The 26,653-nt window shown below is 46.1% G+C and overlaps 1 protein-coding gene across 1 annotated transcript; it reads right to left on the reverse strand.

Annotated features, from left to right (window-relative positions):
- Positions 1-2,550: 2,550 nt before the first annotated feature.
- On the reverse strand, positions 2,551-26,255 carry HEPH (hephaestin; the record flags this gene model as incomplete). The annotated part of the gene is made up of 20 exons (XM_082004270.1): positions 26,077-26,255; positions 23,552-23,796; positions 22,623-22,835; positions 20,617-20,796; positions 19,938-20,192; positions 19,175-19,343; positions 17,848-17,987; positions 15,421-15,552; positions 14,600-14,811; positions 12,764-12,914; positions 12,238-12,450; positions 11,220-11,430; positions 10,809-10,948; positions 9,786-9,917; positions 8,697-8,803; positions 7,716-7,941; positions 6,113-6,252; positions 5,566-5,728; positions 4,372-4,404; positions 2,551-2,795 (listed from the first exon to the last, which is right to left on the reverse strand). Exons 1-20 carry the CDS (start codon positions 26,238-26,240, stop codon positions 2,551-2,553), a joined length of 3,471 nt encoding a protein of 1,156 aa, XP_081860396.1. The 5' UTR covers positions 26,241-26,255.
- Positions 26,256-26,653: the final 398 nt, after the last annotated feature.

Consider the following 26,653-nt stretch of genomic DNA (forward strand, 5'->3'; position numbering starts at 1 on the left):
GAGACCAGTTCTTCCATGAAGACAAATCTCTTCCAGACTCTTACTGGCAGCATGTATTAAAGTGGGGTGGGGTTTTTTGTGGAGGTTTAAGTTTCCTATAGCATTTAACTAACTAAAAGCATGTATACATGTATTTCTATCCTCCCGGGCCTATGAGCTGAGCCATGCTAATGGATTACCTGAGCACTTCTCATCCTTTCCGGTGTGCATTATGTCAAACCATTTATCTTGAACCCCCATAGAACAGTTTTACCTTAGCTAGTTTATTTTGCACTGGAAAAAGAAGCAGGAGCACTTGCATGACCTACCACCTCAGCTCAGCATGGGAGCTGTTGCAATCCCAGTGTCCCTCTGTGGACCAGCTGTGCTGAGACTGATCCTGCCCACCTTGCTGCCTTCTTGAGAAGGTGACTCCTTGGCAGCCATACGTGTATCAGGGATAAGCACAAACAAGACTCTGTAGGATGCTCAGACAGAAGGCTTGCTGCCAAAGCAAACACACATTGTTCGCAGCCTCCAGCTTGGAGTCACCAGAAGTGTGAAACAGATATCTCTCCTTCTCCTCCTCGTACGCCCACCGGCTGGGAAAGCCAACTTCTGATTAGAGGCAGTTGTGAAGCTGCTGATAAACTGTTCTTTGTCACAGTTTGTTGCAACAGAAAGTTTTAGCAAAATGATCGGTTTTGGCCAAAGCTTTCCCTCGAGTTCTCTCAGTCTGGGGTGGAACCGCTTATCAGAGGACACAGTCCTCTCCAGAACAGCCACTCAGCTGAGGCCTCCTCCAGGGTGTGGGCTCAAGAGTGTCCTAACTACCAATGCTGAAGAAGAGACCTCCACCACCAATGCTCCACTTGGCCCAAAAAACATTACACTGGAAGAATTTTGGCAGCCTGCTCTTTAAGGAACACATGCAAGTCTGGATACCCAGCTCCAGTCCCTGTGCTGCCCTGCTTCAGAGCCAGCACCGAAACCAAAGTCTGCTGTCGTGCAGCTTAGTGCCCTGGCTACTGGCTGAAGAACTGAAGGAAGGGTTGACTTCCCTCTTTCTGCTTTCTTGAATAAAGTAAATACTGAGACAAAGGAGTTATTGAGAAAGTGTGGGCTTAGAACATCTTTTAATCTATTTTTCCACAAGCCAAGGCAGGGAAAAATATGAAGGTTTCCTGCCCAGTTCTTACTTCTGATGACATAGCTTCTAAAAGTTACCCAGGACTGGGGGGCTTGTAAACCTCTGGTTTGCAATAGCAGCTGAATTGGGGCTGACAATCAGCAAAGAGTACCTATGTTCAGAGCATCCAACAGCCCTTCAGCTCCTCACCAGGCTTAATGAAGTGTAACGAAAGGAAATTAATGAGCTTTGTCCCCATTGCCAAAGGAAAGGGCTGCTGGAAATATGCAGGGATCCAATATGAATTGAGCATGATTAAGTATAGCTATTGTTCTGAATAAAATGGAGCTGTTATACCTAAATAGCCTACAGCAGTCCCTCATCATTACAGCCATTTAGCTGGTTCTGCTTTAATTGCCTCTGAAAGCCACCCAGAAAGGATTTTTTACGCCCTTTCCAATTTAAAATCAGGGACAGAAATATGTAAGCACTAACCTGCATCCACTTAGATAATGGGGAGTCGGCAGGTGAGCCAGGAAGATAGATATTTTATAGGGAACCACATGCCGGGCGATGCGACTATGTGTGTGGGCACAGCGGCTGCTGCAGGATGGCTGCCACAGCCTGTGGGGTGGGCTACAGAGCTCAGGGGTTAGTCACAGGCTATGCCACCCACCCCCACACTTTGGCTCCTGGCAGGCAGCCGTAGCAGGGAGAGCAGGGACCAGGAGGTGCTCTGCAGCACTTGGGAAACCTGCTTCTCCCAGCACAAGACACAGGACGCCAGATATCAAAACACATTGCCTGGGGTGCCAAGAGCAGAAGGATGTGTCACAGCAAGGCTGATAGCACAGCTGTTGTCACGGTCCTTGATGGAGCTCTCACACCATGACATGTACTGCCCTGAATTTGCATCTGTCCAATTCTTATCAAAAAACAGCAATCCAAATCTAAATGAACATTTTCGCTTCTGTATTCTTAACTGATTCACAAAAATGAAAATACTATCTTCCCCTTTCAGATTAATTACTTTAAAGGCTCACAGTTTCTTGGGAGACAATTCCCAACTCAGATCTAGTGATAGAGCAAGACTGGATCTGGCCTAAACTAGTCTGCTGAGAAAGACTATAGTGGAATTGTTCTGGAGAGAAGAAAATAGCGGAAATACCTCCTTCTCTCTCAGGGAAGAGAAGCATTTTAGAAGGACCTTTTTACTCTTATTACTTGTCTTCTGCCAGTTCAAAGCATCCTCAGATCTCTCCTGGACAGACTTTTTCTTTACAGAGTGTTGAGGAGGATATATGAAGAAGTCAGGGCCCCAGCTTTCCCTCCTTAGCTTCTAGAAGTACAGTGTACGATTGAAATGATGCCCCAAAATCTTTGCTGTGGACAATGATCCAGCCTCTGCTCCAAGCACACAGCCCAAAGTTTGTACATGGCTTTTACAGTCCTGAATTCTTTTTAGACATGAGTTTGAATCCGTCATCCAGGATGGACCTCCGATTGCGTCTTAACCTCTTTTGTCTCTCGAGATAGATGACCACTCCTATAAGGAAGCAGGCAACCAGGAAAAGCACCATTCCTGCAACGGCTAGGGTGATGACTGTGGCCTCTATCTGCCCTTGAGCCAGCTTAGCTCCAAAGAGCATGATCTTCTGGGACTCCTCCTTATCCTCAGATGGCAACTCTGAGACACAAACAAAGATAGTTCCAATGAGAACCAGAAATACCACAACTGAAAGGTTCCAAGAAATACTAAAAAAGGAGGAAAAGAAAGACCCAAAGACAATCAAAACAAGTCAAAGGAGACCCAGTCGCCATCCACCCAACAGACCCTCATTCCTGAGGTCACACAGAAATTTGAGAATGAATGGTTCTTTCCCTAATCCACTCCATCCCAGGACCTCACCATATCTCACCGCTACTCAGCCCAACCAGCTAACCATTGCTGTCCCCAGTCACAAGGGAGGTTGTGTGCGGAGTCAGTGGCTGGGCTGGGAACAGAACGGAGACGAGAACATGTGTCCAGACCGGGGCTGCTGCAAGTTCCCCACACTGCTCCAAGCTCCCCATGCACATGGCTGTTGTCCTAACCACCACTTTTCAGAGTGCACTTGCTCAGTCATGCCAGTGGTGAGTCACTTAAGATCCTGAGCTCTCTTATGCTTCCACACAGAGGCAGCAGAAACCTTTTGAGAAAAGTGGCTATTTGCACAGGTAACAACTGTTGATCAAAGTTTTTGCCTGGTCAGCATACACAGGCTGATGCACGAGTATGGTATAAAACTGCATTATTTAATATTGTCACTACTGCTCTGACACATTTCCTACTCCTCTTCTTTATGCCCATTTTGAGTGACGAAAACATTGTTGGGAAGGAAATAACTGAAAGATCAGCAGACAAAGGCTGAAGACTTGTAGGTAGACGGCTGTTCTGAGCTGGCTCTGAAATCAGCTCTGCTGGATTTATTAACAGCAGCTGAAAAATGGAGCTGGAGAAGGATAAAAAAAAAAAATCAGGGAAAGAAATCACCACCACAAACTATAAAGACTTTTACACCAGAAAATTTTAAAGGGATCTTATCTACTATTCCCCTTCTCCCTGGTGCTGCTCAACCAAATGTCTTCCAATGTCTGTTCTTTAAAACACCTGAAAGACAGGGCATGCGCTTCAGCTCTTTTCCTGGGGGAAGAACAGACCAGAAGGCAGATGCACTTGTTTTCATGCTGACTCGGTCCCTTCAGCTAGTAATGATGAATGTGAAAATGCCCTAAACCACATACTCACTGACAGCCCAAGTAGGGAGGACAACTAATCTAAGGTGCCCCTTGGGTTTTGGTTGAAGGGAGTAAGAAAAATCACCTCCTTTGCAATACCTCCTTTTGCATCTCTGCCAGTTTCTAAGCTTGCACTCTCCTCTGAAGATGAATCCATATATCGCAAGTACAACAGGACGTGAGGCCAACAAACTTTTTGACCTTACTTGGTCAAACAAGCCTAACAAGCCCAACTTCCTTATTTTTATCAGAGCGCAGACATTTGGAGGACAGATAACCAAACCAACCTGGAACCCTCTCTGTTATCCATCAGCAGCCAGGTCTCAGACTAACACACTGCCCAGCCTGACAGAGGAGAGGCTGTAAGTGGTGTTTGTGCTCCTCCCCTCTCACACAGATGTAAATCTCTGTACTGATCAGAGATCTCCCTTCCTCCTCCACCTCACACAGACAGTATTTAGCAGTGCAATGTATGTATACCATACCTGCACTGTAGCTTACAACTTCAAGCTCTGGCTCTGAAAGGAAACAAAAAGAAGGTGAGAAAGCGTTGAGCTGAACAGGTAGAAAATCCAGAGCATGGCACGTTTGGCAAGGATCAGATCCAGAGGCAGCATGGTTTTCCATGGCTTGCAGGTTTTCTTTTCTCCTGTCAACATCTGCCCTCTCCACATCACACCAAGAGCGTTTTTGCACTACCTGCTTCAAGAGCAGACCCATTCCTGCTGCACAACCCTTTATGGCCTTCAAAAGAAAAGCACAATCAAAGTCTCTGAGTGTGTGGTGGGCTGACCCTGGCTGGCAGGGTCACTCACTCACCCCCCAGTGGGATGGGGCAGGGAATCAAAAGCACAAAAGCAAGAAAAAAAAAAAGTTGTGGGTTAAGATAAAAACAATTTAATAAGTGAAGGGGAATAAAACAAAACAAAAGACTCCAAAGTGATGCAAAAGCAATCACTGGCCACCTGCAGACTGATGCCCAGCCAGTCCCTGAGCAATGGCTACTTCGGAAAAACTCACCCCCATTTTTATTGCTGAGCATGATGTCATATGGCATAGACTATCCCTTGGTCAATTTGGGTGAGCTGTCCCAGCTGTGTCCCTTCCCTGCCTCTTGCCCACCCCAACCTACTGAGTGAGAAACAGAGAAGACCTTGACACTGTGCATGTGCTGTTCAGCAATAGCTAGAACACTGGTGTGTTATCAATGCTGTTTTAGTAACAGATCTAACACATCACCTTATAGGCTGCTATGAAGAAAATTAACTCCATTGCAGCCAAGCTCAGCACAGAGTGTCACTCACCTTTGAGCACCTCTTCCAGTGTTTCCTAGTGAAATGAGAAGCCTTAGGATGTGCATTTAGATTACAGGTAATATTTTTGGCAAGAACAATTACTGGCTGATGGCTGAACATTGCTTCTCAGACACAAGCTAAAATAAAACTCATAATGACAACATAGGCAATGTAAGCCCCAGAAACCAATTTTTTATTAATTCCACCTGCAGGTATTACCATATTCAAAGGGAGCATCTTAGATTAATAGTACTTAAGTAATTATCTGCTCAATTAACTGGCTGTTTATGGTATGTAAGTGCGATGCAAACACCCAGAATTTAGCAGCAGTACTGGAAAGTGCTGTTAGATGTTTTATGGTAACAATCAGTGATAATTCCCTACCTGGTCTGGGCAAGACTGTGAATAGTATCTCCATACCAGCATGAATATGATCAGACACATGACAGTGAAGCAGCCATGTCCCAGGGTTCCCAACCAACATCTCCACCATTTCAAAGGTCCCAGGGAACAGATCCACGACATCTGCTCTGTAGTTTTTGCCATTCTGTTAACAGGAAGGGAGGCTGTTAGCATGCAGTGCTCTGTGCATCTTTTCAGAAAGCAAATTCTGTCAGTGTCACTGGAGACCACTTCAGTGGTACTAGTTTTTAAAAGCTCAAAAAAAAGATTTCAAAAAGCATCTCCAGGGCTGTAGTTGGGAAAGCAAACACCATCTGGTAATGCCTAATCTTAAGAAGGGTTAAGCTAGACATATCAGCACAATACAGAGGCTCAGTGAGTCAGATTTGGATGTGTAAAATCACATCCCTTTCCTAGTTGGGTGAAGTTGCTGTGAAGTCATTCAAGAAATTCAAGTTCACCAGTCTCGAGCAAAAGTGATGATATTGGTGGTCAGTCTCTGCTTTACCATCAGCAGGGATATTCTTACCTTGTATATGAAGGTCTCAGCATGAAAATGGACTGTGTGGACATCAACCTCCTGGCCCATTCCCAGCAGGTACCAGTTCACCCACTCACCCTGGAACATGGTCAGCCCAGGCAAGTTCGCATAGAGCCTCCCATTGATTGCTGTGCAGTAAGTAACAGAGATAACAGAAAAGCCTGTTATTGAAATGGTAAAGATGTTGAACCATCTCAAAGGAAGAACATGCAGGGCAAGTTAGATGCTACAGAGCTCATACAGCAACCAGTGCATCAGCAGTTAGCGTCTTCCACACGACAGTCCCCTAAAAGTTTGGCAGTCTCCCTCCAGCTCAGCTACCTATTCACTCTGTTAACAGATAGGAAAAGTACAATGATTTGCATCCAAGGCCATGCTGTAGCTTGGGTCAAATAAATATCAAAAACTACCTCTTGCTGAAAATCTGCAGTCAGCCAGAGATCGTTGTTTCTAGAAGTCAAAATATGTAAAAAAGGCCTTCTTAGCCCAATGATGTGGAAACATGTATATAGATATATACACATAAATCTCTGAACAATTTACTTGCTGAACAATGAAAACAGGTAAATCTTGCCAACAGGTAACCCTGTCATTCTAAGAGCGTCATGCTGGCTGTACACATTACATGCTGATACCTTGTAAAATCACTACACGGCAAGACTTTATTTCATATTTATCACAGCAAGAAGGAATACCGCTTTGACTGCAAATGCACGAAAGGGACCAAAACAGTGAGTGAGCTGAGTGCTATGGCAGACACACGGAAACTTTCATGCTCAGATGACAATAAGAGAGAAAGAAACATGATCTGAGGGCAGGAACATCAGTGTTTTACTCCCAGATCTGCCATAGGCACCTTCTGTAGCCCAAAACAAGCATACAACTTCGGTGTGCTGGTTTTGCCAGCTACAATATTTGGTTAGCAATTATAACATTTGGAGATACTTTATATCACCTGTACAAAACCAGTAGTAATGTTAGTATACATAAGAATAGTGAAGAGTTATGTTATCTCCCCAACTGCCAGGGGACTTGTTTGGCTGAGAATGCTTCAGCTAGATCCAGATATAATATGGAGAAAAACTATCATAAATAATGTGCTAATTTAGAAAAATGTGTTCATCCTACTATGGCAGAAAACTTTTTGGTAGTCAGCTAAAACAACTGAGCCACGTATTGCAGCCACATGGCTCACTCAATTTGAAATCTAACATATTCTAAAGGTTCTGGGACCAACAGAATTAAATGTCTGACATGTTAATCTCACATTTGATGTTCTTTCCTGTCCAGAGCCACTCAGACGCATCAGAGATTAACCTCTCTGGCCCATATTTTACTATTCCTCCTGACAGGGACAGCTGAATGATTAGCCTTCATTGTAGATCAAAGATCTGTGCCGTATATGTGCTGCAATACTTAGAACAACAGACAGTTTAATTCTGTTCATGCCACTGACAATGGAAGAGGACAAGGGCAATCACTAGGAGTCAGGCTCTTGGTTTTTGGGTGGCTGACTACTTATGGAGGTCGCGTAATCAACAACAACTTTGTGTAGATAATAATAGGTGCTCAGGTGCCTAAGAGGCATTACCATGCATTTTGTTGCTTTCCACAAATTTGTCATCCAGCAGGTTGATCTCCTTGGGATTTCTCTTACTGTAATGTTCCACATTCTCCTCCAAGTACCAGGACTGATTTTCATCAAAAACCAGGAACAGTAGAGCAAACTCCCTCTTTACATCCTTCCTGATCCCATCAGACTGCAGTGCCCCTCTCTGGCAGATCTTCAGGGGTCCAATCAGGCCACTGTACATATCCTAATCAGAATGAAGGAGAAACACCTCTGAGGCAATGATCTTCTCACCCTCTTTTATACACAGTTCTTTGCCTTTCAGCAACCACATAGGCTGTTCCCTGCACCACCCCGCTTAAAACAAACGGTGGTACTAAGTACTCTCATTGGTGAAAATCAGCTACCAAAGGACAAGAACTGAGACTATACATGCTCTTACAAATGCAAATCCAAAAGTCATAAATATGAATGGTGTCAAAATACTCTTCAGTCTGTGGCTGCAAAAACATCTGCAACTTGAGATAAAAAGGCAATGATCTCTGGGTTGAATGTGATGGTTTATTACAGGATCCTCCAAGTTGTTTCCCTGTGAAATCAGTGCTATGATGATTGATCCTAGCAATGCTCAAATCTTCCTGCTTTATCCATAGGGCCTAATTTTGGACAATTTCTGTCTTTCTTGATTAGCCCTATGGTTCTCACTAACAGAAACCATGACTTACTGGGAGATGTTCTCATATCCTGCCAATAACTGAAGGAAGGTTAGTGTCAAGGAGAGTGGAATTGTTTTATGAAGGTTTGTGTTAGGAAAAAATAAGGACAAACATCAGGACAAATTTGGAGGATTTCCTCTCCCAGCAGAATGCTGGACATGTCACCAGGCGGTTCTTCTACCTCTTGGCTGGGCCAATCTCTAAATTCTATCCAGCTTGCATTGTTTTCTAGAGGAGGTGAAAAATTGGTCTACCTGGGCTTTTCTGGTTCTAACTTGTATTTTACCTTTACTGGGTCCACCATGGAGTAGTAGATCCAAGGAACACAGGCTGAATCATTTGGCCCTGGACCAGATCGCTCAGGAACTTCCCATCGGTATGTCACAATGTCACCTGAGTGACAGAGAAGCACCATTAACACCACGGTGAGACACTCGCTTGCCAGTCTGCTGAGCAGCATGCAAAGCGTAACAAAAAAAGAAGATCCTGTCTCCAAAGTGCAAATTCAATTCTGATTTTGTTGGACATTGCATCTTCCTTCCCCAAACACTGAAAAGCAGGATGGAAGCTCCCCTCTCAAGCAAAGCAGAGGGGTCATGGGCTGCACACACCATCAGGTATCAGCACAACTCTGTTTTAACTGCCGCCTTTGAGACTGGACCTGACCAAGGAAATTCCACCTCTCCTCAGTACAGATGGAGCTTGAGATGATCCTTCCTCTCTCAGAAGTATATTCATGATGCCCATTCAAATATGTTTTTAAAATTACTCTTTTGCATACTAGCGATACATTTCAGAAAGACAGGGCCTGGCTGAAAACTTTTTTGTCGCTTAGACAGCCTGGGCAAGTTGAAGGGACCAAAAATCATACAAATTGGCATCTGGACTGTGAAACAAATTGGTGATTTCAGTCAGCGTCTTGGCAAGCAATTGTGCATTTCTCTTATTTCATACTATTTTCAAGCTATTGTGCCCATCACAAAAAGTATAGGTCCCAAAGAAGAGGGGCAGTTTTCCCCCATCATGGGCCATCAGCCCAGGGCTACCAAGGACTGCCTGAGCTGTGAACTGCCATCATCTTTCTCCTTCCTACGGACAGACCATACTCAGTAGGGCAGATAAGGCTGCACACAGAATACTTTGTGCTATGCTTAACCAGCAGAGCAGAACATGAACTCCCAGGGCTGCCATTCCCACACATGTGAGATCACTAAAACCATGGTGAACCTGAAAGACCAGTTACTGTTCAGTTCCAGTTCTCAACCATAAGAAACCAAGTACATCAGAGCCTACTTAAGGAAACCAGTCTAGCTATAGGCTAAAGTGAGCTTCGTAAGCCCATACAGGAATACGGCTAGAGACCGCAGTGACTTACCAGGGTTTGCTACTTGCGGCTGTCCTGTCTCCCTTTCCAGCACCCCGTGTGCATGAATGGAGTAGGGTCGTGTGGCGTTGTTCTTAAACACGATGTTGAGAATGTCTCCCACCTCCGCCCACAGAAAAGGGCCTTGCGATAGGAAGAATGTACTATGAGACTAGCAAAAACGGTCAGCATCTCCTGAGGATACTCCCACCTCTCTTTCATCATCTTCTCCCCAGACATATTCCCTTATAGCATTTATGACGTTCTCCTCCCTCTTCTCTACCTTATCTCTACCTCCCACAAAGAGAATTGGAGGTCAGTCCCAATTCAAGTAGGTCTTAGAAAACCAGACTGCGAGTTTCACAATGAGGGAAATGAAGGTTGTTAGGCATTTTAACTGCACCCAGCACAGCTAAGGCTTGATTTCTGAATACCGCTGTGCTAAATTTTACAGCATCTTGATCATGCCTTGCTTCTGGTTTCAAAAAATGTGGTAATACTCAATTTGGCCTGACAATGTCACAAATCAGAACTGCAGACTATTTTGAATAGCATATACTGCCCCAGCCTTGCTGCTCTGGCACCACTTACAGTCCTGGGTTAATACCACAGAGCTGTGTCTCAACAGACTTCCAGACACCATGTGCTCCTTCACTTCCACAGGCCTGCCTGCTTTTGCCCCAAAAGCATTTCTCTCACAGCTACATATTGCTCTCTAGAAGTAAGCAGTGATTTCTGTTCTGCAGTCAGAGAAATGCAGGTGTGAAAAATGCTTTGCCTGAGGCCTGAAAGAAAGCTGGTGCAAAGACAGGCATGAGAACCTGGTCTTCTCTACTACAAGCTGTGTTCAGGACTCTTTCTCCAAAGCTGGCAGACCTGAATAGGAGACAGTCTGAATTTCTCCTCACCTGTATACACAGCAGATGCCTAAATATGTAGGAGGCCTTCAGATTACAGCCCTTAGCCACTGAAGCTCTAGAGTCCAAGCCCCATTGCTGTGTGAGTGAAAGATGTACCCTCTGCATGTATCCTTACCTAGTATCCCTAGGTGTTCATCACCATTCATCCTGGCCTTGGGGGTCTGGAAAGTCCCATCGGTGTACTCCCTGTAAACTGCTTTCTTGTACCTGGAGCCAAGCAGTCCATTCTCGTTGCTCAAAAATACATCAGCGTAGCTGAGAAATGCAGAATGATTGCTGAGATACCCAAAAGCTCACAGGGAATAAACAGCTAACTTGTGGCAAGGGGTTCACTAGCTGAATAGGTTTCCCAGAGACCTGCTTTGGCTGCAAAGGTGGGCACAGTGATGCGGGGGGCTGCACCTCCCATCAGCAGCACCACCACCAGTGGCATATGCACCATGTCACAAGACAGCCGAGATGCCCAACAGGATTCACCAAGGTCTACTGAGAACCTTTGCCAAAGGCTTCCCCAGAAGGCCTCTACCTCTCCACAGAATGGTTGTGGCGTTCCTGCTCCCAGCTTCGGTCAGGTGCATAGTCCCACACCACCTCCTCTGCCACGATGTAGTATGTCCGCACACCCTTGTACTGAAGGGCAGGAGCAGGATCCCTTTTCCCACACTTGGAAACGGAGTAGCGTTCCCTCATTCCAGCCTGGTAGTGATTGCTCGTCTGGCAGTAGATCTCAAAAGTCCCTGAGGGAGGCAGCATGAACAAGGAATCAGCTACTTCTAAAGATTCCAGGAAACAGCTGCAAAGCTTGTGACATAGCTGACATCAGTATGTGTGTTGTGTGTATCTGGGTGTTTGTTTAGGGAGCTTGGCTGCCACATGCTGTGATTAAAAGAGGTTGTTAGAGAAACCAAGCAGGAATGGCACAACAAAGTCCTACATAAAAATCATCTCAGGAGGCTCTCTTACACAATAACCAGCTTATTAGATGTCAAGAAACCCATAAAGTGACATAACTGTGCTACCACTGTTGAGACACTGGTTAAGTAAAAGATCTAGCCTGGAAATACCAAAGGGGAGGAGACAACTGGCAGATGAGGCCATCACATTGTGTGAATGAGACAGTATCGTGTGCCTATCCTGCAAACTGGGAAGACCGGAGTTTGCCATAAACATGAATCTCTGCAAGCCGTGGTCAAGGGAGTTAATCTCTGGCAACTGGCTCCTACTTTATTCTGAAAGACATGTTTGCATGTTTCCCTGGGTTACAGGCAAGCAGTGTCCATTGGAGCTATTACTACAAACACTGAATAGGAAGTGGCAGCCTAGAGAATTAGTCTGGGACAATATGGGACAAGATCCTGTATCTCCTGTTCTTCTCCAGAATCAGATGCAAAGATGGGGCCTGTGGCCTCATAACTGGGACCAAACAGGATCTAACACATAGCTGACCCTGTAAGAGTTTACACTGTGCTAAAGAATCAGCCACAGGAGCAAGTACTACAATAGGAGACTTTTCCTGCTGCAAAGTTAGATGTGCAGGCACTTACCCTTGTTATCAGGTTGCATGAAGGCAGTAGCAAATGTGTGGGGGAACAGATTGGTTGAATCTCTCCTCATCCCATTCATCTGCAGGGTGTTTCCCTGAAACACCGCTCCATGTACATCTGCTTCGCTGCCCAAGCCCAGAAGGTGCCAGGACACATTGTCTCCTTCACAGACATTCAGCCCAGGCAAGTTACCAAACATAAGTCCATTGATAGCTGCAAAGGAGAAAACAATTAACTCTCTGCAGGTAGATAGCAGCGAGAGATTCACTTTGTGCTTACACTGACAGGGGCAGGCCTGCCAGTGGAAGTGTGGCTTGCTTGTAATTCACCCCTGAATATGTTCAGCACACGCTTCCCGAGGCAGCTGTGCTTCTTGTCCCATGTCCCACCTGCTGACTCTACCCCTACTTGATCTCAGGCCAATGCAGCACAGCCACTCCAGCTTCCCAGCTCAGTCTTTAGGTGATCACCACCCCATGTTTTGCAGGTTCATTCCCACTGCATGCAGAACAGCATCAGTCCCTACCATGCATCCTGTTTGAGTCCTCGAAGCCATGATCCTTTTTCACAGAAGTCTCTTCCTTTCTCAAATAGTACTTTATGTTTGCATTTAAATACCAGCTGAGGTTCTCATCAAACACACTGAAGAGAAGGTAAAATTCTTTGTCGATCCCTTTCTAAGACATAATCATAATGATGGCTGTTAATTTTTAAAATGCACCCATTAACTATCCTTACAGTTAAAGCTGTTTTACCTGGCTCTCATATTCCCTTTTACCTTAAAACTTGGCTCATTGAGGACCAGAGCTCCGTCCCTTTACCCATGTCGAATGTTCCTCTCTTGTTCCACAAGAGGCACCACCAGATCTTCCATGATATTTCATATGACTAAAGTGATCAAAATTCAGCCAAGGATATGAAGTCATTGCCTCCTTCCCCCACTATCCCTATGTTTAGGCGTAGGTTTCACCACATGTCCAAATCAGACCTGAGATCAGAGCCCAGCCCACAAGGCAGGCTGATGACTAGGTTCCACCCCTCCTTTCTCCTACCACAGGCCTGGATTGGGGATTTTTTTTATTACCCTAAATCCTTGAAAATGTTAATTCTCCTAAGAAATGCATTCCAAAGCATGGTGTGTTTCCCCACTAAAAGAACATCCTTATTGCTGTCCAGATTCTCATTCTGATATCAGCTACCCAGGAAGATGCCCTGCAGAGAGCTAAGTGATTCCCAATTGGCAGCACACATGGGTGCATGAGGCATGGCCATGCACCTTCCCCAATTAAGCATTCATTAAAGGGTTGCCTAAGATTGTGGAGCCAGAATTGCTGCCCCAGGTGGTTTTTCCCTGTCCTATCTTTCCAAACAAGTCTGTCTGTTTTGTTTACACACTTTCAATACCTGCAAATATTTTATCATTATCACAACTCCTTCACATAGTGGGCTGTATATATTCACAATCCTCTCTGCTCAGAAGACTCACATTTCCACGCTGTGTAACCTGCTGATCTCTTCTGTGTGCCTAATTTAGCCACATCATGCCACCACTGAAAGCCGACAGAAAGCAAACTCCTCTGGGGAGGCTCTTGTGGCAGCTGTTTTCAGACTCACCAGCCACTCCCTGATCTTCACGGCAAGGTAGGCAGGATGGTACTAGGTTGTTTTTCTGCCGCCTATTGTTTTCCACAATAAGGCTCTGCTAATCTGTCTTGCACTTCCACAGTATACTAATTTACTGTCTTCCCTAGACTTACTGCCATGAGTAGACTATCCCCGAGTGAAACACCAAGAGTAAGTTCTGGTCGCCCTTCAGATTTCACCTCTCTTTCATCAAAAGCATAAAGACTAACATGGATTTTCATAGACTTTTATTGTAGTCAGCTCTGCTTGAAAATGAATTGATCTTGCAGAAGAAATGCAGTTCACCCAAATCTCAAAGTGTTAGAGCATTCAAGCAAACCACCTGTAAGTGAAAAGGTCTTTTCAACATTTGCGAGCCTGCAATGAATATTCCACATACCTCTGAAGGCAGCCTGCTATGCAAGTCTCAGGACAAAAGTTACCTATAAAGCCACAGCCAAGGTAGAGTTGTTCAGTCAAGTTTGTCAATGAGTTTTAGAGCAGAGCTCAGAAAATTTCAAGGGCAGCCCTTGGGAGCCCAGAACGTTAGCCATTCCCACCCGAGAGCTGGGCACCAACCATCCCAGCGCTAACCTGCCTTGTGGCTTTGATTCAACTCCCCTAGATTCACACTGTTGTACACTTGTTTTTATTATGTTCCCTAATGTTTTGCTGATACTTCTTTCTCTACAAGAAAACAAAGACCATAGTAAGACCATGGCAGGAAAACCCCTTTTACCTGTTTGTTGTTGTCATCCAAAGTGCCCGGTCTGCAGATGACCAGAGGCCCTACTAAGCCTGAACTGGGGTCTTTGATGGGATTCGCAGCAGAGCTGTACATCCAGGTCAGGCAGGGAGGGTCACTGGACATGGGCCCAACATGCTTCGGCACAGTCCAGCGGTATGTAAAGTTGTGCAGTGGTGCAACAGAAACCCCATTCTGGGACAGACCTTTAAAAGAGAGATTGGCATGGTTATTCCCAAAGTCCCTGTACAAACTTGATTACATCTTCTCACCAGCTCCTTTCATACTGAGCTTTACTTCATTCCTGTCACTAAAATACCCAGCGTCTCCGAGGTGTGATGCAGGTGTGTTTAAGGCACATAGCTAGCTGCTCTCAGTATCACTTAAATTCCCACTGATGCCATGGCAGATTGGCATGGTGATGGGAAATAATGAAGCAGATCCCACTGCATCTGGGGAGATGAACGTTGGAAGCACGTGGTTATCTAAGCTGCAGCGCACTGGGCATGCTCCTCTGCTCACAGGGTCTCAAACAGCTAGAAATGGTCTGAGCTTTGGTTTACAATTTTCATCTGAAAAAGAGCACGTCTGGAACCATACTCCCTTTGGCATCCTCCCTGGGCACCAGTTCAGTGGAAAGTCTCCTTCGGCAAGGCCTCAGGCAGGCTCAGAGGACCACATTGGCTTCCACCCAGTTCCTGAGCACATCCAGTCCTTCCCAGCTGCAGAAGCTCCCCAGCACAGAAGGGCTAAGGGCTGCAGAGCTCCACCACCAGCATTACCATTGAATTACTTGAGAAAAGGGAGCCACAAACCATCATGGTACTGCATCCCTTCCCACGCCTTCCCATAGGACACTCCGTGAGGCTGGATGCTGAAAGGCCAGGAGGCTTTGTTAACAAACGTCACCAGGATGGTGTCTCCAACTTCAGCTTTGATCACTGGACCTACACAAATAGAGAGAGCATGTCAGCAACTAAGCAACTCCCCAGGTGACCAGGGAAACCGAAGCAGCCAGGGCCACCCTCCGCCCAGGCCGAGGGGAGCAGAAAATGCAGAAGAAAGGTGGATGGTCTCACGTGTTGGTGCCACCTAAGGCCATTCAACCCACACAGCAGGAGCATGGTGTTGACAAGAATTATCTGAAAGCATTTTAGGTCTGCAGGAGAACTCCGAGAAGAGGCTTCAGGCCTTCACAGATGGAATAACAAATTGGCTAACTGTGCTGAAATGCCCTCGGAAAGACACGTGTCCCTCACCCACCTACGTAAGGGTCCCCTCAGCCTTCCAAACACCTATCGGTTCCCATCGGCCTGCAGACCCCCAGGCCCACAGACCACTCCTGACGGCCACAGGCGGGCACGAGGAAAGCCAGGCTGCTGCCTGGCAAAACGGGCAGAGACCTGTGCCTCGACGTGCACATCTCAGTGGGCCTCCCTGTGCTCAGGTCCCCCAACAACGAACGTCTGAAAGCCAAGGGTAACTGTGGCCTCCCCAGGCCCTGCTCCGCACCCCAGCAGACTGCTGCCTTGGGGCTCAACATCTCCTTCGGGTGGCAACCTGACTCCTCAGAGCAACCCCAAGCCAAGCCCTCTGTAAACACACCACTCGCCTTCCTGATGTGTGAGGACTTGCCTCAGGCCTGGAGCTGTGCCCCGCTTGCCTCCATCAATTAAGACTTGGGGTTGGACTGCTCCTTGCCATTCAGAGGGACCATATTAGCACGCTGGTCCACCGCAGGGCAATCCCACTGCAACCCTTCTACCACTGAGGCTGCCTCTTCCTCCCCCATACCTCTCCTCCTGGACAGCCCAGACTCCACCCCCACTGTTCATTAAACATCTCAGGCAACTGATGTAGGTCATAAAACCAACAGAGAACAGACTCAGAACAAAAAGCAAGCAACCTGCTGCATGTTTGGCGACCTGGATAGGCTACCCACAGCATCTGGTAAGCACACGGGACTTTTGGCAGCACCATAGCCAGCCGCTGCGGGGGAAAGCACATGGAGGGCAGCAGGAGCAAGCTGCGGGGTGAGGAACTGCTGAGTGCCCACCGCTGGTGTGCCTAACAGCCCCGTGAAGAACACCGACAGTGCCAGCAACCAACCACCCAGCCCCCGCCACAGCACAGCCTCGTGTACTTTAGGGCAAGAACAGGCAGCGTAAGCCAGCGGCGCATGCCCGTGCAGCCTGGGTTGTCCGCACCACACGGCATTCAGCCGCTCCTTGTCCCAGAGCTCAGTCCCTCATGGCCCAGCATCTCCTCTAGACATCCCAACGACTTTACTGAGCTGGCTTTAATTAGCCAGTTCAAATGTGTTTATGTAACTCCTCCATAGGTGTCACTTATGACCAGGGATTTTCACCAATTAGTCATTCAGTGTTTTTAGTTCACCCGTAGAAAACACCTGCAATTTCTTTCTATAAAGTTCTCCCTCAGTCACCTGACTTTTTATAGGAATGTGGCTGTTGCTGGTAATGCTAACTCTTTTTTCTTCCCCCTCCTCATTCCCAAGGTCCAGCAAGGCACTGTCAGCACCTGACAGTTACACTGCATTTCTCCCATGCATAACTCCACCATTTAATTCTTATTCAGCTGCTTACACTTCTTTTTTGCCTCTCTCCACTATTCTCTCCCCGCTCCCAGATCTGTATTTTACTCCATGTGCTCTTTCCTTCTGTGGTCTCTGCTGGGATTGCTGTTGCTAATTTCTGGTGTCATTAGATTATTAGTCACTGCTGATGCAGGAAATTGTACCACACCTATATGCTTCTACCACATACGTCACAGCCTTCATGCACGATTCATTTGCCTTTGCAGACTGCCTATTTTTTTCCTCTCATCTTTCTTCACCACCCTCAGTGTTACCTGGCTATAAGAGACAGAGCACTCACTCGGAAGCAGCTTGCTGTGAGAAAGTGGGGTTTGTGGCATGCCTTGAAGATGCTCAGTCAAAACCACGTAACTGGGGGCTATTACTGTGGCCTGTTTAGCTCTCGTTACAGATACCATACTGTGTTGCTCAGACCTTACTACTAACCTCAGGTGACTACCCCAGCAGAAAATTGATGCTGTCTATTCTACCATTCCACATCCTAGGTCTGGCTCCTCACTCTTAGATGTCACTGCTGTGAAACACCTCCTCTGTGCACAAAACAAGAGGACAGTTACAGCCAACTGGTACTCCTGACATTCCCACTGGCACTGAGAGAGGATTTGTATTGCTGGATGATTCCTACCGAGTATCCCAAGGTGTTTCTCTTCTTCTGATTGCCACTTTTCCTCACGGAAGCTCTCATCAGTATATTCCACATACTTTGCCTTCCAATAGACTCCCCCAATTCGGTAGGGGCTACGCTTGAAAAACTGCTCAGCAGGGCTAAAGCAAAAAGCAAATGAGAGGTCATTTCTATGAAAATCAGTCCTGTTCTTCTCCTGCTCCCTCCCCACACCCCTCTGACAATGCCAGCAGCATCTCCAAATCAAGCAGCTTTTCAGACAAGGACAGCATCTCTGGTTTGGAACAAGCACAGCTTCCCTGAAACTTTTTCGACCTACAGACTCATCCACCTGCTGTGTTCAGGGAGCACCTCTGGCATGCAGCCCTCTCCCAGCTGAAACAGCCGGATTCAACAGCACCTCTATACAAGGTGTGCAAAAGAGGGCAGTGAACAAAACTGCAGTGCAGTAAATGGAAAGGCAGTGCTAGAACACTGAGCTCTTCAGAGGCCAGGAGACAGCCCAGGGGACGACTGCAATCATTACAGCTGTTGTGTGAGGGTTTTTGTCAGTTAAGAGAGATTTATTTCCTCTGCCACCACCCTCTCCACACACACAGCCGTAACATGCCTTGCAGGAGAGACAGCTTAGTTACAAGGCCAGCTCACAGGTCTAAGGAGGTTTCAGTTCTAAGGTCTGTTACAAGAGTTGCTGAGTGGCTTTGGGTAAATCATTAACTGCTCCGCATTTCTACTCTATCTGGAAGAGGTATATCCTCTCCAACAGCTTCCCAGGGAAGGGAATAGAGGGGGAGGAATGTCTTTGTTTCAGTTAGCCAAAGTCTGAACGGGAAACCACTCACCAACTGCTATCACATTTGACATGTGGGACAGAAGACTGTCATCGAGGTCACTGCACTTGATTTCCTAGAAGTTGCCCGCTGCAGCAGGCTACACTGAAGCCTGTCTGCAAACCAGTTCTGCCACCCTGTGTCTGCTGCAAGATGTGCTTTCTTCATAGTTCATCAAATACATGGATCTCTTCCTAGTTCAGGCACAGCAAGCAGAAGTTAAGCCCAGAGACAAATGTGGCAGCTGATGTCCTACATAAGCCGGGACTCCTGGATTCTGTGGGTAAGGCTATGAACCCAGTACCGCTCTCAGTATAGTCTGGCTACACCAGCCTATGTTTCCAGATGGGGTGATCTGCTTTCCCAGGAAATGTACTCCACATGAATTGCAGGCATGTATTTTGGTAAGAAAGAAATTCCACACTTTCATTAGCAGCCTCCCCAACACAGACCAGAGACTCCCAAACACTGCCCTAGCCCGTCAGCCTCTTGCTTACCTGCCTGCCTCACTCAGCCGTTTCCCACTGCTTTGGTCAAGCCCTGAAGGTCCGTAGTCCCACTGCACTTCCTTTGCAGCTATGTAGTATTTCCGAACTCTCCCTTCCAGGGTAGATGCCGGAGCTTGTTGAGAACAGGGCCGGACTTCATAGAGTGCACTCATCCCAGCTGTCCAAAACATGGAGAAGGGACACACGTGCTTAACCCCTGTTATCCAATTTGACCAGGCAATGAACACAGTCCCACATTGCTACCACAAACTGGCCATTCCTCCTCTGATGCCCCAAAAGGCACATGGCTGGGAGAAGGCGATTAGGTGGTTCCCACAGCAAGGAGTTTTTTGCGTTATGAGCAGAGCTTCTTACATTAGATATGGGATGCTACGGAAGTATGGACAGAGAGCAAATAGAGCCTTCTGCTATCCTCAGATGTACCACACAAGTGCCCCTTACAGGGACTAGAGCTCTTAAGGCACTGCCTCATCTTCACTTTCAGCTGTACCAAATTTATTGTCTTCACTGCTGATCAACGTTGAACGTCACACAGTGGTAAGAGTCATCTGCAGTAAGTCTGGCCTGCACATCAATAATCAACCCACCCCAACTTACACAAGACAAGGAATTATCTCATTCATCCAGGGACATTTTTAGTGGGAATGATGCCCAAGGCACTCTCTCCTACCACACTGTACACAACAGGACCACACTGGGAGAAAAAAAGGGAGGCTGCAGAGTGCAGGACATAATCCAATCTCTGCCTTACCTTGTATGTGATCATTGGTCTGACAGCTCAGTAACCATCTCCCAGGGTTACTGGGGATCATGTCTGCTGTAACAAAAGTGGCTGGGAAGAGGCTGGCTACATCTGTCCTATGGCCTCGAATATTGAGCATTTCTCCATGAAAGTAGGCTGTATGAACATCAATTTCATTGCCCATCCCGAAGAGGTGCCATGAAACATAATCCCCAGCACACATCGTCAGCTCAGGGAGGTTCCCAAACACATAACCATTAATAGCTGCAAAACCAAGCAAGCCAAAAATCAGAGATTAGAAAAGGGGCTTTCAGAGCTTCTGCCAGCAGATCACAGTGCAGACATGTTTGGAGGATGGACCTAACCAGAATTCATCCTCCTCTTCTTGTTCTGGACAGCCCAGCTCCACAACTCATTCGTAAAATGAAGTGTATTCAAAATCTCCAAACAACTAACAAAGGCTCACTCAAGCCAAACATTAAATCAAAATTAGACTTTTTTCTGGAGTTGTTACACTGTCCCTGTGATACTGTTTGCCTAGCACATGATCTCAGCACTTTCTGTCACCCTTCTCCCCTCTACCCACACCCTGGCATACTACAGCAAAAAGTGCATTTCAAACTACCAGAGCACTGACACTCCTGGAGTGTCTGGGCAGAGTCAGTGGCTTCACAAAGGTGACACTGACCATGCATTTTGTTGCTCTCTTGGAACTCCTCCTCTTCTTTGTCTATGGAGCCTGGATCTGTGCAGAACAATGCTATGTTCTCATCCAGGTACCAGCTTAGGTTCTCATCCACCACACTGAACATCAGAAAGAAATCAATGTCCACATCCTGACGTCTTTGAGAACTGCCAGTCAGTATTCCTGGGGTGAAAGAAAAGATGAATGAATACCCACCATGCAGAAAAACAGACATCAGACAAGGGATTAAAACACTAATAGAAGAGTAACTCTTATCACACAAATTAAAAGACAGATGCTTTCCCACCATCCAGCACAGCTCATTGCAGAGTTCCAGCAAGCTCAATCTTTTCTACTATCTCCCTGTTCAAGACAATGACAGGCTTGACTGGAATGTGCTAGATCAAATTTATAGCTGCTATTGCTGCTTAGCTATTATTCAGCAGGTGTCTCTGCTTGCCATGGGGCTTGCTTGCCTGACTGTATATTAGAGTCTAGTGCTCACTAGCAGCTGCTTTTTTTCTGTTTTGCTGCTTGCTGTACTGCTTATCATCTTACTCTGCTGTGCCTGGTAACATTTTGATAAGAGCAATGGCGATGTGCCTGGGCTGGCAGATGGCCAGGGCATCACTGCTGTTTCTGTGCTGCTGTACTGGACAGGCTGGAACTCCAGTGTGAACTCAAGTCAAAGGGACTGTGACCTGTGGGTGAGAGTCCACATGGGAGTAGGGCATCCTGAAATATCTGTGGCCGTGGATAAGCCCATGCCAGAGCAGGCACATCTTAAAGTGTCTGTGCCACAGCAGGTCTACCTCTGAAGGGATTGTGGCCCAAGGATAAGTGCACGCTGGAGCGGGTACATCTCAAAGTACCTATGGCTGTAGATAAGTCCATGCTGCAGCAGGTACACCTTGAAGCATCAGTGGCTATACATGAGGTCATGCTGGAGCACCTCAAGCGTGTGGCCATGGATAAGCCCACGACAGAGCAGGTACACCCCTGGAGGGATTGCAGCCATGGGTTAAGGCCACATTGGAGCATATTTAATTCTGAAGGGACTGTGACTGTGGGTAAGGCCACACTGGAGCAGGTAAACCTCTGAAGGCATTGTGTCCCATGGAGAAGGCCATGCTGGGACAGGTGCACCTCAGAGAAACTGCAGTTGCAGTTGTGGATAAGTCTTTGCCACATCAGCAAGCAGGCTGGGTGGGGTGCACAAGAAGTTGGGAGGGGACACAGCCAGGACAGCTGAGCCCAACTGACCAAAGGGATATTCCATACATCATGCTCAGTATATAAAGCTGAGGGAAGAGGAAGGAAGGGGGGGACGTTTGGAGTTACAGCATTGTCTTCCCAAGTCACTGTTACATATCGTGGAGCCCTGCTTTCCTGGAGATGGCTGAACACCTCCCTGCCAATGGGAAGTGGTGAATGAATTCCTTGTTTTGCTCTGCTTGCATGCATGGCTTTTGCTTTCCCTATTAAACTGGTTTTATCTTAACGAGATTTCACACTTTTACCCTTCCGATTCTCCCCCCTATCCCGCCTGAGGGCAGAGAGCGAGTAGCTGTGTGGGGCTTAGTTGCCGGCTGCGGTTAAACCATGACACCCTGCTAATACATTCCTCGCTCCCAAGCAGCTCTGCCACTGCATGGCTGAACTGCAACACCTTCAGTGTTCTTACTCCTGCTGATATCAAACAGTCCCCTTTTTTTTTTTAAATATACAAACTAGATCTTCTACCTCCTGCTTTCAACATGGATTCAAACAGCGTGCTCAGATCAAGAGGCCTACAAGCTCACCTGTCCAGCCACTAGGAGATAAAGACAACATAATGACCAGAACCCAGCTTGAACATGAGTACTGTCTTCTCCAGTCATGCTGCATTTTCCCATTAAGCTGGGAGCTGCCCACCAGAGTATCTTCCCATCCTAACCTTGTTCAAGTCACCACAAAATCTTCACAGTATGAAATTGCAGCCTTCAGCTGCCTTCTCTTGGAGTTTTTACCTTTTTTGCATGTAAGTAATGGCCCAATTAATCCAGATGCAATGTCCTTTGGTGCATCAATATGAGAGTGATAGATCCAGGTCAAGCAGTTTGGGTCATCAGCAGTTGGGCTGTGATCTTCAGGGACAGTCCAAATATAGGTGTAATTCCCTCCTGGGAAAACAGCATCATCTTTCTTCTGATCCTGGGGGGACATATCAGGATACAGGGATCCTAGAACAATTGAGCAATCACAACATCCATTCAAGAAGAGCAGAGATGTCCACATGCATAACCTTGTACCGAGTCGCTCTTACTCAGCAGAGCACTGCACATATAAACTTAGCAGATTTCAAAGCAAGACTCACCATCCCAAGGCTGAAATAGTGTTTAATCATTCTCTCAAAGAGAAACCAAGGCACAGAGCCATTGTAAGGCAACCTGCCCAGTAAACGGGTCAACACAGAGTCAGAAAGACGATTACCATTCTGCCTATTGCTACTCTGCCTTCAACTCTGCAATGTGCCACAGTCAGCCTCTACGATCTCATGGGTTGCTTCAAATAGCAGTTCTTTGGTCTTATACTTCACTATTCTTGTGAACTCCCTGAAGTTCCTCACACTCATGACTCATACTACAGCACTTCAAATAATGAATATAGCTCTTTTTCTTCTGCATCACTCTCCCACTACCAAGCTTTGGAGGTTCTTCTAAAAATCAAGCAAGCTAGGCTGTGTACTGTAATGCTCAGGTCAGGAAGCTACTCCCAGACCCATGAACCTGCTAACTCAACATCACATGACTTCACTAAACACCTAAATGCAGTTGCTTTCCAGCAATATAGCTTTGGGTTAACCAAGTCCTTGGCTTTACAGACATCTCTCCTCAGTGCATACTCTTAAGTTCCCAGTGAGAAAAATATGTCTCCTTTATGGCTGTGGCTCATTTACCTTCAGAGTCCTTTTTGTAGAAAACACCGTGAGGATGGATTGTATATGGTCGACTAGCAAAATTTTTAAGGTGTACTTTAATGGTATCCCCCACTTCTGCACGGATGACAGGCCCAAGGAACCCCAGCCAGCCAGGTTTGGGAATCTCAGTGGTGTACGTAGAGTCCGTGTATTGCTTATAGACAGATTTCTTGTATGTGCTTCCCACTCTGTCTTTGCCAGGCTGGAGGAATGTTGAGGCCTTGCTGTTAAATTCAGAAAAGGGAAAGGCACCATGAGTCATGCATTATATAAAACAGCTGGTCAATAACACAGTAGAGTAACAACAACACACAGCTTTCCCTTTCGGTAAGCCCAAAAGCCTGGCCATTACAGAGGACCGCCTGTGCTCTACCCTAGCATGCTCTAAGCCATTCATGAACTTCCTCCTCCCAGACCTCTGACGGCTGTGACACGGTAGCACAGCCTGCCTGAGAAACAGGCAGCGCCAGCCCTTAGACCCGTCTGCTTTCTGAGAGTGTGAAAACAACAGGGCACATCAGCACATTAACAGCTTGGTGAGCCTGGGACCACAGCCACAAGTACAGCCAGACGCCTGCTGCCATGCATGGCCACGGCCTCGTCCCCAGTTCTTCACGAACAGACACAAAGTGCACCCCTGAACTGCGCAGTGCAAACAAGGAATGGGAAGGTTGCTGCTTCTCCGACAGTTACATGTGGGTGACACAGAAGACTGAAGCCCTTCTCATGCCTGCTTCAGCCTTCATTGAGCTTTTAGAAACTCACTTCAATGCCTTTGTGCTGTTTGCAACTAAATCACAGAGGGAAGGGGAGGGGGGGGGAATCTCCTGAGCTCTCTGGACAAAATTCACAGTCTAAATTATTATTTTCTACTTAACAGATTCTGCATTTCTTGTAGAATGGCAGACAAGTCAGGCAGGTACATATCCAGCACATAACCAGTTTCCAGGGTTAAAACCTCATACAGGTACTAAAGTTCAACTTATGAGTATATTTGCTCTTTATGGTTAATTCTTAGTAGATAAGAGATGAATCATGGTCCAGGTATTAGTGGGACCGGCCTAAGTGAGAACTGAGGTTACTCCCCCCACTTCCCCCTTAATATCAATCACCCTGCAGTAATACAAGTAGCCCTGAAATACAGGCAAACTCTAATGCATATCTCCAGAAGATGAACAGCTGAGACCAAAACATTCAGCATTGCCCTTATTCAAAATTGTGAAGGGCTGGGCTCTAGCTATACAATCTAGATCTCATCCCTCTGTGAAGTGATCCCTGCAGCCACTATTAGGAAAGAGTTTACAGATAATTTATACTTCATTTTGCAGATTCCCCCCCAGTCCATTTCTTGCCAACAACAAAAAAATTCTTCAGCATTTTACTACCTCTGTCATTCATATCAGTATCACATCCTTTTCTTATTGCTAGCAATTTGGCTTCTGTAATCATTGTACAAATAAGTCCCATTAGCTAATTGTTTGCAGCAACAGAACAGTTTTTAAATTGCTTTTAAATTTAATGGCCTTGAATTTAATTGCCTTCTCTTCATGTATTATGAGAGAAAGCAAACAAAACCCACTGCATTTGTTATTACCGCCAGAGTCAGCAATAACATCTTTATTAATCCTCAATTTGGGGGGGGGGGGAGGGGGAGGTGGTCCTTTTCTGTGAACTAAGTTAAGTCTATTCAGCATCCCCAGAGAACAGAGACTTTTCCACACTAAACTGACAGATCTTGATGTTTTGCTGTGAACCCCTCCTATTCCTGCTGTGCTGTTTCTGAAAGATATGTATGAACCCAAGTGTTATTTATTATAGAGGCGTAAATGACTGAGAGCAGGTCAAAAACATACAGGTTATTTTCCATAGAAAATGAGGAGTGGTGGAGCACAAATGCCTTTAAAAAGCTGTGGAAAGCTAGGGGGAGGGGGGAACACCAAAGAAAAAAGTTTGGTATTTTGAAAACTAAAACCAAAACCTGCTTTTGTAGTGACTCAAAGTAATTCTTGCCGTTTCCAGACTTACTTTTGCAACAAAAACAAACACATTTTTCAAACAAGCCCTGAAATTTCATGCAGGAAGTTCCATTAAGTCTAAGGCTTAAAATTCCACTTAAACAAAAACAAGCCAGCTCTGTGAGGTCATTTACATCAAGGTGAAGAGTCATCATGCTTCAGGACACACAAGCTGATCACCAGCTGGAACTAAGAAAAATGAAACCCCAGGGCAGAGTATTGCACAATCTATTACAGTGTTTGTACTTCCCGCCAGCACACAGGCACTGTTCACTGGATGCTCCATTAAACTGACCATTCATTTTCACACTGATACAGTTTCTACGTTCCTACAATAAAACAAGTTAAACATTAAGCTCATAAAGATCAGACATCTATCAGATCATGTTTCTTGCTTGCTTAGATGCCCCAGAATACTTGTATGAAGTTACTCATAAAATTACTGTTTTAAGCCAGTACCAGGCTAAATTTTTATAGAACTAAACATACAGGTTATGTGCAATGTTTTGGTTAGTGAGTACATTCTTCCCTGTTGGAGCATAGTTCCAGTCCACCTCATGGATCGCCAGGTAGTAGACTCGGGTGACATCTCCAGCAAATGTGGGTGATAGCATGTGGATGTAAAGCAGCAACAACCAAAACAAGCCCATCATAGCCTGAAGTGAAGGCACTTTTGGAGTTTACACCTATTTGGGAGAAAAGAGAAACAAAGGTAGTGAAACAGAAGTAGAATATGACCACAAGGTTTGAAGGTACTGGACATTTTGAGAGGGTATGAAGAAATCAGGTGGAAGTCCTATTGGGCTCATTATTCAAATAGCCAAGAACAAAATCACCCCCATGACAAAATTAATGCACAAGCTGGATGGACATTATGCCTTGCTAATCAGTCACCAGTACCAAACAGGCTTCTCTCCTAACAGTTTGATTAACTTTTTTTGTGTGCCTGTAGTTCTCTTCCAAACGCTTTGTTCCATTGTGTTGAGAAAATACTGCCAATTCAGTAAGCTTCCACGCAGCAGGAGATGAGGTAAACAGATTCACAGCAAGCACTGTGTTAGCGGAA

This window comes from Phaethon aethereus (assembly GCF_964289735.1).
Source record: "Phaethon aethereus genome assembly, chromosome: 10".
In the NCBI taxonomy this organism is placed as follows: Eukaryota; Metazoa; Chordata; class Aves; order Phaethontiformes; family Phaethontidae; genus Phaethon; species Phaethon aethereus.